At 37.9% G+C, this 18,973-nt stretch overlaps 1 protein-coding gene across 2 annotated transcripts; it reads right to left on the bottom strand.

Moving 5' to 3' along the window:
• Positions 1 to 1,536: 1,536 nt before the first annotated feature.
• On the bottom strand, positions 1,537 to 5,217 carry LOC120177812 (pentatricopeptide repeat-containing protein At1g71210, mitochondrial-like). 2 transcript variants are annotated; one of them, XM_039183822.1, is made up of 2 exons: positions 2,467 to 5,217; positions 1,537 to 1,659 (listed from the first exon to the last, which is right to left on the bottom strand). In XM_039183822.1, exon 1 carries the CDS (start codon positions 5,134 to 5,136, stop codon positions 2,494 to 2,496), a length of 2,643 nt encoding a protein of 880 aa, XP_039039753.1. In that variant the 5' UTR covers positions 5,137 to 5,217; the 3' UTR covers positions 1,537 to 1,659; positions 2,467 to 2,493. The 2 variants fall into 2 exon arrangements, with proteins under 2 accessions (XP_039039753.1, XP_039039752.1); XM_039183821.1 differs by having other exon boundaries at positions 1,537 to 1,648.
• Between the last annotated feature and the right edge of the window lie 13,756 nt (positions 5,218 to 18,973).

Below are 18,973 nucleotides of genomic sequence, written 5' to 3'. Positions count from 1 at the left end.
GAACAAAGGAAGAACACTCAAGAATAAATACAATTGAGCACAATAAGTGTTCTTGAAAGCAAAATGAACATTGAATGAAAAATAGGCTTGAAATGCTCAAACTTGAGGTTTAATGCTTTCTCTTTGATTCTCTCTTGATTCTAGTTGCTTGATATTTCTTCTTATTGATCAATGGCTTCTAAGCTTGCTTAAATACACCTTGAATCACTTCTGAATGTTGAGGATGATTAGTGAAGATAATATAGCCGTTTTAGTGTGAAATCAATTAATAAAACAGCTTGGAGCGTGGGGAGAATCGGTTCCCTAAGTGTAAAATTCAAATATTTCGACCGTTGAACAGTGGGGGAATCGATACCCCCTGGGGGGAATCGGTTCCCTCTGAGCAATCTGAAATTTTTGGCTTTGAAATGGTTCGAAATATTTTGTAAAATCGTTTTGAAATTATTTTAAGATTAAAACTTAATTTTACACTTGAGTAAGGATTTAAAATGAACTTTGAAATACTTTGAGTAATATTTTGATATTCGATTTAATATATCGAATATGCTTAGAAAAATTATTTTCAAAATTAAAATTCTTTTAATTTAATTTGTTATATCGAAACATCAAAATGTTTTTAACAAGCTCCCATGAGGACACGTCGCCGGGAAAAGTGGAATGAGAGTTGGTTGCGGTTGGGACTCTCACCAGTTTATCCTTCAAAGCTAAATGGGGAGCCATGAAGCCTTAATATTTTTTTGAATGTGTGGGGTTGACAAGACTGACTTGGGCCTACACAAAAAAAACCCAAAATTATTAAAGATATAATATGTATTAAAAACATGTGGTTTTCATAATATAAATAAAACGTTTATATTATATTGTATAATTGGATTGGACGAAAATTTGTGACTACAGATAAGATTTTTAATTATAACTGATTTATATTGTGTTTTAATTTTTTATTAATAAATTATATTTTAAAATTTTCGCACATAAATCTTTTTACCGATAAAATGTATGCCAGAGCATCTTCCACAGTTTTAGTATAAAGGGTTCTTCTACGGAGTCTGTATTGGCGGACCTTGTGATGAAGCTAAAGCTATCTCATCTTCATTCGAGTTAAATTTTTGGAGTTATTCGAATTGATAAGTTTTATTTTAAAATTTGAATTTGATTTAAAATCTTTTGAGAGGAGTTGAGGTTTTGAATTTTTGTTTAAATTTAATTGTAAATATTTATAACATTATTACGATATTATTTGATTTTAATATTTGAATTGTTTTTTATAATCATATACAATGCATATGTAATTCTTCATATTTTTTCATATGTGATATACATATATCATGCAAAGTCGAAGGCATCATCTCAAACTTAAAAATAAATTCACTAATTACTAAAAATTGAGTTATTCGAATTACTATTCGAGTTGTATTTTATAACTCAGTTTGAATTTGAAATTTCTTTCAAGTCGAATCGAGTTTATAAAATTACAATTCAATATCAATATGAATAACTTTTTTTCTAGTCGAATCAAATATATGTTGATGCACATAAATGTGTTATCCTTACCTGAAAATTCTGCTTCGGATATTAATCTGATAGGTAGGTCCAGATCAGATAAGACGCTACCGTTCCCTTGCTCTCTACGCCTTTGGTTAGGATTCTTGTTAGAAGCTACATTTCAGAGAGTAATGTGTGAATGATTCAGAGAGAGTCAGAATAGTAAAACAATTTTAGAATAAAGAGATTCAACTTTATATGATTTATATGCATTCAATTTGAATGTATATTAGAACTTGTCCTTATATTTGAATGGATATACCAAGGTAAATTTACAAATACATGTAGGCATTTCAGATTCATAAATAAATAGGAATCCATTAAGCCGATGAATTCGAAACAACAATGAAGTGATATTCACATGTTTTTATTATACTATTTATACAAAATTGAAAATCAACTCTTCTAAATTCAAGTTACCAAATGCAATCAATCTAACTGTTTTTTTTTCCAAACTAAAATGCTACATCAGTAGGAAGAGCATGGTAGTTTGTAACCCATTTCACAATAACTCCCCAACAGAAAACTTGAAACATATTAGAATTAAAGAAAATCAAAACAAAAGGTAAACTTGAAGAGAATCTAATGCCAGATGCATGGAAATGTAGCGACAGAACGTACAGCTGACTAATCATATCACTTAAATTTTTTGCATCTCTTTAAAGTGATGGATGACATCATGTGAGGAACTCAATTATAAATGGTAGTAAAGAAAAATTCTTATAGTGACATTAGAAATTATATTTCATTCTGTTGCATGCAATGAGCAACACCACAATGAAAAAAAAGAAGGTTTGATGAAGATATTTTAAGGATGCATTCCACATAATCAATCAAATAAAGCTCTCAAGCATGTTCATTTTTCTACAAAGTTAAAAAGACAAACTAAAGGCTTAGAAATTTCTCGCTGCTATGAAATACCTGGCCATTGACTTTATCTACAAACTGTTAAATTAACAGTTTGGTACGCTCTGTTAGGTCAAAGCCTTTCTCAAACATCTCTTCCAGCCATCTCTGAGCTTCAGCTCTCCTACCTTTTCTGAGAAGACCATGTATTATTATGTCATAAGTCCATCGGTTTGGCTTATAACCCTTCTCGCATATCCAATTATACAACTCAAAAGCATGGTCCACTTTGCTTGCACTTAGCTTCCTCAATAATGTATTATATGTGTAGACGTCAGTTGGGAAACATTTTGCAATAATTTCTTCCAAGGTCTCAATATCTTGGTTTGCTTTGATACAACCAGAAAATATTCCAATTAGTTGGCCGAGAAACAAAATATCTGCTGTCTCATCTTGCAGCTCTCTAAATTGAACCCAAGCCTCATACAACTTCTCGGTCTTTAAAGAGTGTAACAAGACATTACCAATAAAGGATGTTATATAACCCCTAGTTTTCTCCAACTCATTAACAAGACTTACAGCCAAGCCATAGCTTTCCTTCCGGCACAACGACTGTATAAGAAGCTCATAGCATTCCATGCTTGGAAGTACATTATTATTCCTCATTTCCCTCATGAAATTCAATGCATAATCAATCCTGTCAGCTTTGCAAAGACCTACAACCATGGAACTATATAGTTTTCTCCCTGCACGACTTCTCTGGCGTACATCATTAAAGAAGTTTAGACCATCAGAAATTCTGTCATTCATTAAGTAACTAAGCAACATAAGGATGTCGGACCTCAGAGAAGGCGTAATCCCACTTCTTTGCATCATCTCAAACACTTCTTTTGCTAGTTCAGGCTTTTTGGCATAACCAGCCCCAACAATGAAGTAGTTAAAAATTTGAGAGCTTGGTTCAAATTGAGACAACTGCATCTCCAGCAATTTGAAGAACTGGTTTTCCGGGCTTTGCATACCGCACAGGCAACAGAAAACAAATCTAAATAATTTTCTATTTGGTTTATGAGCCTTCTCCTGCATTTCAAGTAGAAGTGCTGCGGCAATATCACCCCTATTTGACTTGCAAAAACCATGAATCAAGTGAAAGTAAGTTTCAGGTGAAAAATCTTTGTTTAATCTACTAAGTTCACCATGTAATAAATAGGCATCTTCAACCCTATTTATTTTACACAAAGCCACAATAAACAGGTCACATTTAGCATGGGAGGGTCTAAATTTCCTCTCCAGGATCAGAACAACCAGCTCCTTTATCTTGTCAAGTTTTCCGTCTTTGCACAATGCATCCACAAGAATAACGAAGATCCTTTTACTAGGGAAGTAACCTTCACGAATTGAATTTCTTAACACGCAATAGGCTTCATCAATAACTCCAATCGAACATAAATCATTGATCAAATGACAATAGGTCATCCTACTAAGAGAAAGTCCAAACTCTGACCTGGAGTTATACAACTCAATGGCAAAATCGACCATCCCTGCCTTGCAAAAGAAACACAAAACCGCATTCATGGTGACCTTATCAGGTGAAATACCATCTTTATGCATTTCAATTAACAAATCATAAACTTCATTCATTCGGTATTCTCTTAAGAGTCTCAACACCAAAACATTGCACTGAAATAAAGGGGGAACGTCCTTATCTAATAATTTCGTACTATTGACAAAGTCCAAGGACCAGTTTAACCTCCCCTGTTGCACAACATTGTGAAGCCAGATCCCGTAAGCATGTTCCAATGGCACATTAAGCTCTGTGAACTCCTGCAACAAGGTGGCAGCATGCTTGAACCTGTTGCCCTTGCAGAGCGCATTCACAACAATACTCACGGCATGCCCACTGACAAACTTCCTTCTCTCAGCCAAACTGCGCAAATAGGCCACTGCCTCATCCAACTTTTGCTGCTTGCACAAACACTTGACCAGGATGGAGTAAGTGATATCATTCTCGAACCCCATCATAAAAATCTGCTTAGCAACCATGTCGGCGGCGTCGAAACAACTCTCATCCACAAGAGCATTCAAAAGCACATGGTAAGCAAATGTACCCAAATCAGTACCCTGGAATCGCATTCTGCCGAACAGCTGGAGTGCCATCCCCGGTTTCCCTGCAAGCGCATAACCCATAACTAAAATCTCGTAAAATCTGATCGTATGGGAGCACCTATGCTTCATAAAATCCTGCAAGAACTCAAGCATCAAGGGCATTAGCTTCGCCTTGGAGAGAATCTTAAAGATGGCATGGTAAGTGGCTCGGGTGTGTTGGAATCCCGGCTGGCGGCCCGCCCAGTCGAAGAACTTGAGGCAAGAGAGCACCCCTTTGGAGGAGCGGCGGCCGTAGGAGAGAACCTGAAGAACAAATTCCTCGCATAGATGAATATTGAGGTGAGAAAGAGCAAGGTCGGCGGCATGCCTCGAAGACGCATCGTCCCGGGCGGCTTGCTCTTGGGAGCTTAAGATGCTGAAGATGCGGTCGAGAAAAGCAGTGTTCGGCGTCGGGGGCTTGAACCAGTCTCTTAAAGACGCCACCACGTCCTTGGCGCTTAGATTGAGGCAGCGAACAGATGAGGAATCGGAGGAACAAGACGATGAGATAAACAAAGAAGAGTGGGAATAGGAATTACCATTGCGATTTTTCAACACAGGGGATTTGGATACATGTTTAATCGAACCTAAAAGCTTTAGCATATCTTCTGGTTCTTCACTCACCAGGGGGGGATTGGATTCGTGTGTTTCAAACTCGGAACTACACTTGATTTTTCAACAACCGCAATCCCCGACGCCAAACTCCAGCCGCGGCCAATGGCGCCGATTTTTTTAAACCATTGTCTTTTTGGAGTTTCTGCCGCTATTGGACTTCGCTTTGCAGCCCGGAACTCAACTATTTTAGGCTTAATTCATTAGTAATTGGAATTGTTATTTGTCAATTATCCCAAATTCTTCAAACTTCGGAGGAAGAGTCTTAAATACTTGATAAATACAAGGCTAAAAATGGTAATAAAAAAATGTTATCAAAAGTCTAATTTTTTTTAGCTAGATAGAACCTTAAATATTATATTTTTCAAAATATTTTCATTTATAATCAAAATTATTATAAATTGAATATTTTTTTTATTGTAAACTACAAAATCATTATAACGCGACAAATCGAAAATACTATAATTTGTATAACTTTTTAAGTTAAATAAGAAAATATTTAAGTAAACAATTATCTTAAATTAATTTTAAATCAATTCTTTCACAGGAAAACCCCCAACTTCAAAAAAATTCTTGAAAATTTTATATTTAATTATTTTTATCAATTTATTATTTTATTAATATTATTCATTAAATTTAATAATTATTATAGGTTGATATCACAGTATTATTAAGTGTATTTTAAAATTTTATTTTAAAATACTTTTAAATTTTATTATTTTTTGTATTATATATTTTTGTATTTCTTGTTTTTTTCTTGACCAACAAAATCTCATTACAAAATATATATGAGAATTTCTAAATTGATGTATGATATATGAGAATTTCCTTATATATGACAATTGAAAAGGATTAATGCTTAAAATGGATTACAATTGTGAACCAAAGAAAGAACATACCAAAAACATGAAAATTTAATGCTTAAAATTGAGGAATAAAAGGATGAGATAAAGAAGAAGTGGTGATTTTTCATTTAGACTATAATGGTGGATTAAAGAAAGAGTAGAGCAAAACATGGAGATTTGATGCTTTAAGATTGAAGAAGGAGATGATGAAATAAAGAAGATGATGATTTGAAAATTTTAATTTTTAAGAAATATAATGTGAAAAATAAATGTGATGTGTACTCATTTAATTGGTTGAGAACCATAAATGAGATAGTAGAAATGATTCATGTAATAATTGTTCCATTTCCTTGGAAGTTTGGTTGTAATTTCTTCATGTATTAAAGTTTTCTCCTTCGAGGGAGTTGGTCAATGTTCCCAGAACATTGCATTCACTCAGTTTAGATTCTTATAATGAAACAATGGTAAACTACATGCGATGTCACTTTTATTTTTGGTTCTTTATTTTAGTTATTTGTTTGGAAAAAAAATTACGTTCTTATCACTTTTATTTTATCTCGTTTTTATTATAATATTTGAACTGCCAACTCATTAATTTGATTACGTGAGACATTAAACAAAATATTGATTTTCTAGATTAATCTGTAGATAAAATATTAAATCTTAAATAAAATAATAATTCATTCTCTGAATTCAATAAAAGTCTATATCACTGTCGGAAACGTCTTTCGGGTGGGTTCGGAATTGAACTTCGACTTAGGAAAAATGGGTTAGTAGTGGCCACCGATCATTTATTTTAAACAAAATGGGCTGATCAGATACCTTATTTCTTACTTAATCTGCGTCTTACCAGTGATATATCGGATTCGAGAGTCAGTTACGGTCAAGGAAGGGTTAACACCCTTGAACTGCCCTTTCGATACTATGTAATTTCCAATTGTCATTAAGTAAGGAAATTGTAAGTTTAACTTAAAAGGTAAAATGACGATCGAAATTGCTAACCTTAGATAAGTTTGAAATCATCATTAAAAAATCGAGAAACGTATTAGATGGAATAAATTAACAAAGTAAAAAATAAAAAAATAAATAAAAATAAAATGAAAGCAAGAGAAAAAATTGAAATAAATCAAATATAGGCAAGTATAATAATAGTAAAGAAAAAAATAATTATATGAAAGAAAAAAATATAATGTATATATAAAGGTAAAAACAAAAAAGAACAAAATAATAAAATATAATAGTAAAGAACCAAAAATGAATAGAAATATATAAATACATACGATTATATGATATAGTACTAGAAATAAGAAGTGATCATAAGCATAATTAGGAATATATATATATATATATATATATTAATAATGCTGTACCAATAAAATATAAAAGAATATGTGTATATCAACATAAATAATATACAATTATAATATAAGGATTTAAACGTAACAATTATATATATATGGGGTCTAAATTGGAAATAGAATGAAATTTAAGGCCAAATTTAATAGGAATTCGAAGTAAAATTGGAACTTAAGGGGGTAAATCAGAACTTTATAAAACCAGAGGCATCAAATGCACGGTTTACCCGATTTATAAAACACGTGGGTCACTTTTATGTATGGGTCAGGTCGGCAAGCATCCGCGGGTCTAGTATATATGTTAAACAAATTTTAAAAACTTTCATTCTTCTCTTCTCACCAAAACGAGAGCCCCCCTTCTTTGATTTCTCTCAAGTGTTCTTCAAAAATAAGAACACGGCAGGGTTCTCGCATGAACCTAGATTCCGGCCACCTTAGCGTCACCTCGCCACTACCATTCATCGGCGGCAATTTTTTTTTTATTTTCTTCAAAAATCCCGAAAGCTCTCTTCACCCTCTTTTTTTAAAAAAAAATCAAAACTTTGTTTGAGAAACAAACGCCTCGGGGCTAGATCTAAAACAATAGATCTCGAAAACGCCCCGTACATTGGCCAAAAGCTTTTCTCTTTTTTTTATTTCGAACAAAAATGCAACAAAAGGAGATAAAACGGGCATGCAAGGGACCACACGAACGAAAAGGTAAGCAAAAATATACCTTTCTTTTATTTTCACTTCAAAAAAAAGCTTCCAATGCTATAACAAATGCTTTTGAGTTTTGTGTGACTCTCGTAATCTCTCTCTGTGTCTTGCGTGTATTTGTGTGTGATTTTTGCCTCTCGTAATCTCTCTCAACCGTGTACAATGAGTTGGACTACAAACATATTTATAGCCTAATATCAGTGTTTGAGTCCTATTAAAATTCTAACTTGGTTGTTTGTTGGTTATTCATGCGAGATCTTTGTGTTTTGTTGGCAGTTGCCGAGATTCCCGACTTCGTGTGGCGTGAGGAGACGTGAGGAGAAAGGCGTGCTGCGTGAGGGCTTGCGGCGCTGAGATGTTGCTGAAGTAATTAGGGTTTCTGTAGACCGTTGGATCACACCTTGATCCAATGGTCAAGATGCTTGGCGACTGGATGAGAGGTTGAGAGATTAGGGTTTACACAAACCCTAATCCATACTAGTTTCGACAGCTGGGTCACTTGGGTCACGTGGGATTTGGGCCATTACTGTTGGGCCTGTAAAAGAAATTCAAAAAATGTAAATAAACCATATATATATATATATATATATATATATATATATATATATATTATAATTTATAACATTATATGATATTATATATATATGTATGTATTATGATGGACGAATTTAAGTGTCTTCAGCTGCCCCTCTTTGCTCATTATCGTGTCACAAAAATAGAGCAAAGATTAAAAGACACAAATTCCGTCCTTATCGAATGCCCTCCGTCATAGAGTTGAAATCCAACATTGAGACTGATTTGTTGATTCGGGTTGAATCCCAAAATAACTCCCTCGTCGTGAGGTTGAGTCGATCTGGAAAATTCTGAGCGCGATATCATTCGTCGTGTAGTTGAAACCGAGCTCAAAGCTTTGACCAGCAGCTTCTGGATCGTCTTATAGCTCAAGATACTTCGTCGTGAAAGTGAAACTCGTCTTGAAGACTTTGATATGGCTATGTTACAGATGACTCATTCGTCACGAAGTTGGGTCAATCTGTTTGTGAAGTTGGAATTTTATATGGCCCCTTCGTCGTGAAGTTGACCCTGGGAATTGGATATGCATTGTTTCGAGGCCAACATCCTCTGCCGTGAAGTTGAAATTGACTCTGAAACTAGAAATTTTATTGACAGACACTCCTTCTTTGAGTTGAATATTCTTCGTCGTGAAGTTGAAATCCAATCTAGAGATGGATGCTGCTTGTGTGCACGATTCCCTTCGTCATTAAGTTGAAACCGCGGGTGGCCCCTTTTTCGTGAAGTTGAGCCTGAGAATTAGATATCATTCGTTGTGAAGTTGAAATCCAAGTTTTGTTCCGAATCCAATATCCTCCGCCGTGAAGTTGAAATTGGTTCTGGAACTGGGAAATTATTTGTTGACATTCAGCCGCCCCTTCGCTGTGAAGTTGAGCTTGTGCCGTCTCGAGTCTAATATCCTTCGTCGTGAAGTTGAAATTGACTCTGAATGAATTTGTGTTGACAATCAGCCGCCCCTTCGTCTTGAAATTGAGCTTGTGTTGTCTTGGGTCCAATATCCTTCGCTGTGAAGTTGAATTTAGCTCTGAAATTGTGAAGCCCATTCGTCGTAAAGTTAAGCCCCGAATGGCACGATATCTTTCGTCATGGAGTTGAAATCGTGGACGTGTGGGTACGATATCCTCCGTCGTGGAGTTGCAATTACGGGTGGCCCCTTCGTTGTGAAGTTGAGCCTTGACTTGAATATCCTTCGTCGTGAAGTTGAAATCCAAGTATTGTATGTTGCGGGTGGACACGATTCTCTTCGCCGTGAAGTTAAAACCATGGATGACCCTTTTATTATAAAGTTTGGCTTTGAGTTAGATATCATTCGTCGTGAAGTTGAAATCTACTCTCGAGCAAATTGGGTTGCTTCGAGTTCAATATCCTCCACTGCGAAGTTGAAATTGACTCTAGCTAAAACTTGAAAAAGTTATGCATACATTTGATGCTATGAATGCAATGCTCTTAGGTGTGCCTAAAATGCCTATGCAACATATGTTATCTTGGGGCTCTGGAGAGAAATCTCGATCTCCGGTTGCCTGTCTGGAATCTTGAAATTCCGATCTCTGGTCTTGAATTCTTCAAATGTTGAAATCTGATGTGCATATTTTGTTCCTTTGATCCTTTATTCGGGAAATACTTCTCGACCATCTCAAGTATATGCATGAGCCTTGATCGGCTTCTGGGTACCTGTACTTTTCAATGAATCTTTGTACAGTAATATGCAATTATATTTTGCATAAGTAGATAAATCATTGAGTTTAAGTTCAATTCAAGATGCTAAAAAGGATTTAGAGAAAAAGATTGTCTTTATTCATATGGGAGAAAAAAAGAACAAATAATACATGACAAACATTCTGGAAAATGAATACATGATGAGGTGTAAATGAATGTCTTAGATCTCGATAATGTGGGCACTTATGAGGTGACAAGCCGTTTGGTGACCTTGAATGCATCCTTTGCCAAATGATCTTTGAAAATGTGACAAGGTTCAGGAGAGTGTAACATTTCTCCGATTTGTTGAGTTTGTAGAAGATTCATATGCCGGGATGCTTTCACTGTCTGGATTTCTTGAACTGATATCCAAAATCGCCCTTTCGGGTTTTCAATTTGGACCCATCATTGGTCGCGAGACGCCCTTTGCAGGTTTTCATCTTGAACCTACCTTATTTTTCTTTTTCTTTTTCTTTTTTCTTCTGTTCTTTTTCTCTTTTTTCTTTTTTTTTTCAATTTAGGGCGTCCTTTCGGGTTTTCACCCTAAACGTCTTTTTCTCTTTTTTGTTTTTTCCCTTTTTTTTTCCAACTTAAGACGCCCTTTCAGGTTTTCATCCTAAGCGAAGTATTTCTTGACTGCATTCGAGATGATGGGATGTGGCAGTTCAGGTCCGTCCATTTCAGCCAGGACAATGGCTCTTCCGGAGAAGACCTTTTTCACAACATAAGGTCCTTTCCAATTTGGTGTCCATTTTCCTCAGAAATCTTTCTGGACTGGCCAAATTCTTTTTAGCACCAGATCTCCTTCGCGGAATATTCTCGGGCGCACCTTTTTGTCATGTTCTCGGATCATTCGTTTTTGATATATTTGACCATGATGAATGGCTTTCAGTCTCTTTTCATCTATCAGGTTGAGCTGATCATATCTGGATTGTACCCACTCTGTATAAACCAGTTTGACCTTTGTCAAGACCCGGAGTGACGAAATCTCTACTTCAATGGGTAGCACCGCTTCCATTCCATAAGCTAGGGAAAATGGAGTTACCCCAGTTGAGGTTCGTATCGAGGTTCGATAAGCGAACAGAGCAAAAGGCAACTTCTCATGCCAATCTTTGTAAGTTTCAATCGTTTTCTCTACTATCTTCTTAATATTTTTATTTGTTGCTTCTACTGCTCCATTCATATTTGGCCTGTAAGCAGTAGAATTGTGATGCTTTATGTTGAATTGCTCACAAGCAGCATTCATCATCTTGTTGTTCAAGTTTGTAGCGTTATCGGTGATGATCCTTTCAGGTAGACCATACCGACATATGATTTCTTTCTTCAGAAACTTGCAAATAGTGGACTGAGTGACACTGGCATACGATGCAACCTCTACCCCTTTCGTGAAATAGTCATTCGCTACGAGAATAAAACAGTGACCATTCGAAGCCTTCGGATGGATTTTCCCGATAATGTCCATGCCCCAAACAGAGAAAGGTCAGGGCGACGTCATTACATGAAGTGGATGAGGTGAAACATTGATTTTATCTCCGTAAATCTGACATTTATGAAATCTTCTAGCATAGTTGATGCAATCACTTTCCAGTGTAGACAAAAAATATCCGCATCTCATTATTTGTCTTGACATCATATGTCCATTTGCATGTGCTCCACAAACTCCATCGTGTACTTCTTCCACTATCATTTTTGCCTCTTCAGCATCGACGCACCTTAACAGGACTTGATTATGGTTTTTCTTGTATAAAAACTCTCTGTCAAGGACGTATCCACCTGTCATCCTTCTAAGGGTTCTCTTATCGGTTTTGGTGGCTTCTTCTGGATAACTCTGATGCTTGATATACTGCAGAATGTCGTAGTACCAAGGCTTAGTGTCTTTACTTCTTCAATTTGGTAACAATAAGCTGGGTACTCATATGATTGCATGTTAATTGACATCATTTCAGACTCCCCACCAGCCTTGAATGCGGCTGCCAAGGTAGCTAAAGCGTCAGCCATTTGATTTTCTTCTCTAGGCACGTAGTGGAAGGTGACTTCATCGAATTCTTCAAGCAGATGTAGTATTAGCTTCCGATATTCCATCAGCTTTGTATCCTTGGTTTCCCATTCTTCGCGAAGATGATAGATTACTAACGCTTAATCTCCGTATATCCGCAAGGTCTTTATGGTTTGCCCCAGTGCAGCTCGGATTCCCAAAACACAGGCTTCATACTATGCCATGTTATTGGTGCATTCGAAGTTCAGTCTGCTGGTAAATGGGTAGTCGTTCCCTTTTGGAGAGATCAGAATTGCCCCGATGCCATGTCCTAATGCATTTGATGCACCATCGAAATGCATTATCCAGGAACTGTCCATTGAAGTGATTGCTTCTTCTAAGGATATAGCCATCAGGTCCTCATCTGGAAAATCAAAGTCTAATGGCTCGTAATTCTCACCGGTTCTACTAGCCAAGAACTCTGATATGGAACTTCCTTTTATTTCTTTTTGGCTCACGTACTCGATGTCAAATTCAGACAAGAGCATCTCCCATCGGGCTAACCTTCCAGATAGAGTAGGTACACCCATCATGTACTTCAGGGGATCTAACTTGGAAATCAACCAAGTAGTGTGATAAAGCATGTATTGTCGGAGTCTTTTTGTGGCCCAGAATAAAGAACAACAAACCTTCTCGATAGGAGGATATCTGACCTCGCAATCGTTGAACTTATTGCTTAAATAGTATATGGATCTTTCCTTTTTCCCGGATTCATCATGTTGACCTAGGACACACCCCATGGAGTTCTCGAATATGGAAAGATACAAGAACAGAGGTTTGCCCGGGATAGGGGACATCATGACAGGAGAGTGAGACAAATACTCCTTTACTTTCTCGAATGTAATCTGGCATTTTTCATCCCATGCTCCAGCATTGTTCTTTCGGAGAAGACGGAAGATTGGGTCAAACTTGTCGGTTAACTGAGATATAAACCGTGCTATGCAGTCCAATCTGCCCAGAAAACCTCTGACCTCTTTTTTTGTTCGTGGTGGAGGTAGACTTTGAATAACTTTAACTTTATCGGGATCGACCTCGATGCCTTTTTTTGCTGACCACGAAGCCTAATAGTTTTCTGGATGTTACCCCGAAGGTGTACTTGCTAGGGTTCAATCTTAGCTGGAACTTCCTCAACCTCTGAAGAGTTTTCTCAAGTTCTCGCCATGTTCATTTTTGGTTTGTGCCTTGATAATCATGTCGTCGACATAAACCTCAATTATTTTGTGCATCATGTCGTGGAACAGGGTGACCATAGCTCTCTGATATGTTGCCCCAGTATTCTTCAGTCCGAAGGGCATCAACTCGTAGCAAAAGGTTCCCCACATTGTGACTCGTGGTTTTCTCCATGTCTTCCAGGTATATCTTGATCTGGTTATATCCCGAAAATTCATCCATGAATAAGAAGAAAGCATTCCCGGCTGTATTGTCTACCAACGTGTCAATGTGAAGCAGAGGAAAATTATTTTTAGGGCTCGCCTTGTTAAGATCCCAGTAATCGACGCACATGTGAACCTCCCCGTCTTTCTTCGGTACTGGCACTATGTTGGCCACCAACTCTGGATACTTTTCCACTTGAAGGAAACTGGCATCGAATTGCTTCTTGACTTCTTCTTTAATTTTAAGGAGCATCTCAGGTCGCATCATTCTCAGTTTCTGTTGCACGGGTTTGCACCTGGCTTAATTAGAAGTTTATGAACTACCATATCTGTGTCTAGTCCCGGCATGTCTTGATATGACCAGGCGAACACATCTCTATACTCCTGAAGTAAGACTATCAAGTTTTGTATTGCTTCAACTGAGAGAGTTATGTTTATTTTAACCTAATTTATGTCATCTTCAGTGCCCAGATTCATGATTTCGACTGCCTCCTCATGTGGTAGTATTTGCTTCTCTTCTCTTTCTATCATTCTTAACAATTCGGTAGGTAAGTCACACTCTTCTTTAGTTTCGCATTCATCAAATTCCCCGAGACAAATGGCCGATTCAAAATCCACTTTCGGATCAGGATCATCAGTGCCTATATTATCGTTATCTGGGGTCTTGAAGGAACAAAGAATATATGTGTGTGTGAGAGGAAATATCCCACATGGAATAGTCAAGAATCAAATTCGAAAGAAAAATGGAAATGAAGTGCCAAAATATAGAACATAGACAATGAATCCAAAAAGAAATAAAATTTGTTTTCCATGGACATAGGAAATAAATGCATCTTTTATTGAAATTAAACCAAATGTTTATTCACCCTTACAAAAGATCACCTATTGCCCCGAGTATAGGCAAATAGGGATAGTTCGAATATTACTCTGAAAGGTTCTTGTAAACCACAGGTAGTTCTTCCACCGACCAACTGCTAGGCACGAACCCAGGTGGCAGGGGGCATATCCCGAATTTGTCTTCGTTGTCAACATCTTCTGTGGTCACGACATTGATGCTTAGATCTTCTAGAGCCGCTTCTAATTCGGATGTGGTGGTTTCAAACACATAACCACCTGACTTGAATATTTGGTAAAGAGGTGGGAATGCCATGGGTTCCCGTTGAAGTTCAACTCTAGTTAACCTGGCTAGTCTTCTTTCTAGATTCTTCTGGACTTCATTCATCTTTTCATGGTAACTGGGCTGAAAACCGAGCCCAAACTGATTTAATTTCAAAACAGGAAGGACTGTATTGATCATTCCTTGTAGCAACTTCCCAAATCCTCTTCCGGTCTTGGCGCCTCATCCCAAGGTTTGCTTGATTTCCATCTTGGTGCACTAGGAGAGTCGGGGTTGAGGAATCTTTCTTCTTTCTACCACGAATGTGGTATTCACGAATTCTAAGGAGCGGAATGAGCACTCCACCGTTTCCTCATCTACTTCGATATATGGGCCTCTGTGGTCACACTTGCCACGATATCTTCCTCAGCATTGATAATTACTAAGGCCCCGTCGATAACAAACTTAACTTTTTGGTGTAGCATGGAGGGTACTGCACCTGCTTGATGAATCCATGGCCTTCCCAAAAGACAGCTATAGGACGACATGATATCCATCAAAAGGAACTCAAACATCATAGGTGGCTGGTTCGATGGTCAAAAGTACCTCGATCTTACCGACTACCTCTCGTTTGGTCCCGTTAAATGCTCGGACCACATTCTGACAAGCTCTCATATGAGAGGTATCTGTTGGCATCCTCTTCAATGTCACCAAAGGTATTACATTTAGGGTCGAGCCATTATCAATCAATACGCTCAGTAAAGCGTGCCCCTTACAATACGTAGTAATATGCAGTGCCTTTGTTCGACCTCTTCCTTCGGATGGAATCTCATCATCTGAAAACAAGATGAGATTATCAGCTTGAATATTGTTCACCAGTCAATCCATCTTGCTGACTGGTATGTCTTGTGGCACGAACCTTTGATTAAGGACCTTCAACAGTTCTTCTAGGTGTGCCTCTGAGTTTAAAAATAGTGCTAGCATTGAAGTACGCATAGGTAAGCTGTGGAGCTGTTCTACAATGTTGTACTCCCTATGCTTCAAGCTTTTTACGAACTCTTTAGCTTCTTCCTCCCTTATAGGTTCATTGACAACTAGCACATCTTCTTTGAATGGCTCAAGTGGTCTTTGCCCCACTTTTCTATCACATCATTTGGAAGCACTCACTTGGCATTCGTACTTCCATGGCACTTGCCGATTGTCCTTGTATTGAAAAGGCCGAGGCGCTGTGATCACTACCTTGGTTGGTATTGCTGTTGTCATCTTTTCCTTAGGGGTAATTATCAAAGGACAACCCCTGCCGTACTTTTTGTCAGATGATTCTTCAGTAGCGCAAACCTCTGCTTCCAAAGAATCTTGAATTTCCTCAAAAAACTCCAGCTTTTTCTGGTCCATCATGAGCTGGACTATCGATCTGAATTCAGGGCACTCTTGCACCTTATGCCCCTCTTCGTTGTGGTAACAATAATGATTACCATCTTCAATCTTTGTTTCACGTGAATGGGGTGTAAGAAGCTCTGTCTTTACCATTTGGCTCCATCCCCAAGCCAAAGGAGTTTTAACTTCCGAAATAAAAGTTTTGATTTTCTTGCCGTTCTCGGTGGTGATTGCGTTGATCCATGCCTCCGGATGATTAGGCAATGGATTTTGAGTGACGTTCGGGTGCTCCAGAGTTGAAATGGATCTAATTCTTTTTCCGTATTCGTTGTACAAGCCTCTTTAATGCGAGACAAATTTCAATTGAATGCCCCTGCGGACCTCCATGATATTCACAGTAGGCGTTCTCGTCAAACCATTTTGGATAGGGGGCTTTATTGGATCCATCGGATAGGGTGACACCGCGTGAGTGTCGAAGAGTTGTTGATATAACTCTTTATATTTCATGGGAATGGGATCGAACTGTTCCCTTTCCCTTTCTCTCCTTGGTTCTCTATGAGATTTGTTAGAAGTACCATATGGTACAGTTACAGTGGTTTTTGAACTTGAGATCGTAACACCTTTGCTCTTCATGGGAGGCTTCTTACTGGAGTCCCCTCATTCGATCTTTCTTTGTTTTATGGCCAGTTCAACCATTTCACCGGCCATGACCAGATCTGAGAAACTTCCCAATGTGATTACCACCAGGTGCTCGAAGTAAGATGTCTTTAGGGTCTGTACAAACAACTTTCTAGTTTTCTTTTCGTCCAAGGTTGAATGAACTTGCACAGGCAAATCCCTCTATCTTTGTGCGTACTGTCGAAAACTTTCGTTATGCTTTTTCTCCAAGCTTTGTAGCATAACCTGGTCTGGTCTCATATCATTGATATGTTTTACTATTCCAAGAAAGACTTGGCTAAGTCTTTCCACGTCTTGACATGAGCTAAGCTGAGCTGGTTGTACCATCGGATAGCTGAACCGGACAGGCTCTCTTGAAAGCAGTGGATCAGGAGTTGGTCATTTCCCCCGTATCTTGTCATCTTTCGATAGAACATAGTGATATGGGCTGAAGGGCAGCTGTTCCCATCGAACTTCTCAAACTCAGGAATTTTAAACTTTGGTGGAAGCACCAAATCTGGAACCAGGCTGAGCTCCATTGCGTCCAGTCCATAATAATCATGGTCCCCTTGGACCATCTTCATTTGATCTTCTAACAACTTAATCTTTTCTTCCATTTTCTTTGCTTTTTCCTCTTCATGGAAATCTGGTACATTGTAATCGTCCAGATGGTTGTTAGGACAGGTTGTAGAAGTTTGCACCTTCACAGCAGATGATACTTTTCCTTTGGTAGCGAAAGAGTTTTCTTGCAGTTCGGGAAAGATTCCGGGTGAAATAATCAGCTGTGGGGTCGAAGAAATGGTTACCCCCTCAGAAGAACCTACTCCGGGTACACTTGGTTGTGGTTGTAAACCAGATAACTTAGCCACGATTTGGTCAACTAAGGATTCCTGGCTTTTCTTGATGGACTCCATGGTACTTTGACTATTATGAGCCATTTTTTCCTCTAATTCTTTCTGTAGCCACGCCATGTTCTCTTCGATCTTATCGATTCTGGCCTCCATTTGTTTCTTTTTTGCACGAGTATTATGAGGGTGATGTGTATCCAATTCTTACGGTGGTAAGCTTGGTGTCTGAGACATGTTCTGTTAGTTAATACGAATGTAAAAACATGGAAAATACAAAATAAAAAAAACAAGCATTAAATATAAAATGCAAAATATGCAATGTATAATGTATGCAATTTGGAGGCATTGATCCAGAAAAGTGTCCATTATTATAAATAATCCTTATTCAGACAAAAAAATTTTATCTTTTAAGAGACCTAAAAACAAATTAAAGGTACATTCTGACTAAATCCTCTAGACCCCGAACAGCTTCTAATAGGTTGACAAGTCTTTTGCCTTCATCTGTCACTGGTTGAATGCCTTGTCGAACCACTCCAGCTTCCCTTGCCAGGCCATGAAGATGAAGGGCTGCCTTCTGTACTTGATCTAGGAAATCTCAGATGGTTGCGTCTCTGGCCCTCACCCTTTGTTGTGCTTGCTCCCAACGGAAACGCCACTGTAAACCTCCGTCGAAGGGCACTATCCAAAGCTCGTTCGCTTGCTTCTTGAACCCATCTACAACAGCTTCTAACTTAGCTATTATCTTTCCATCTTTCTCATGTTGTTTCTCTAGATCAGCCACCCGGATTCTCAAGCGTTTGTTCTGATGTTGACTGTCTGCCAAGCGCCTTTGAGCAGTCTTGAGTTGTTCCTTCCAAGCTCTTTCGTCAGGTCCCTCAGACTTTATTTTCAGGATGTGAGCTTCGTCTTTCCAGTATTCAGATGTTACTTTTAACTTGGAGATATCCTTGACTTTATCTTGATATCCCTTTCTCAAGTTTTCGAGCTCAACACAAACTCTTTTCTGTTCTCTTTCTAGTTTGTCTGCTTTATCCTTCTGAGAGTCGGCATCGAGCTTCCATTGATAACGTTCAGCTTCAAGTTCCTTAACCCTCTGCTTCAGCTCATTATTCACAGCTTCAAACTCTTCCTTGGCTATCTCAAGTTCAGAAGGGACAGATATGAGATGTTCATCCATGGTTCGGGTGTCTTCACAGTCTGGCACCGAGATGTTATCATTCTTTCTCAATCTTCGCCACTCCACATAATCCGGAGTAAGCATGTTTCTAGAAGCCA

The sequence above is a fragment of the Hibiscus syriacus genome, unplaced genomic scaffold (assembly GCF_006381635.1).
Source record: "Hibiscus syriacus cultivar Baekdansim isolate YM2019G1 unplaced genomic scaffold, ASM638163v2 tig00112319_pilon, whole genome shotgun sequence".
NCBI lineage: Eukaryota > Viridiplantae > Streptophyta > Magnoliopsida > Malvales > Malvaceae > Hibiscus > Hibiscus syriacus.
The sequence above is the reverse complement of the archived record's forward strand: the minus strand, read 5'-3'. Positions and strand labels throughout refer to the sequence as shown.

Bases quoted from the DNA above. Each gene is read 5' to 3' on its own strand.
- LOC120177812 (XM_039183822.1), bottom strand. From the start codon at position 5,136: ATGCTAAAGCTTTTAGGTTCGATTAAACATGTATCCAAATCCCCTGTG.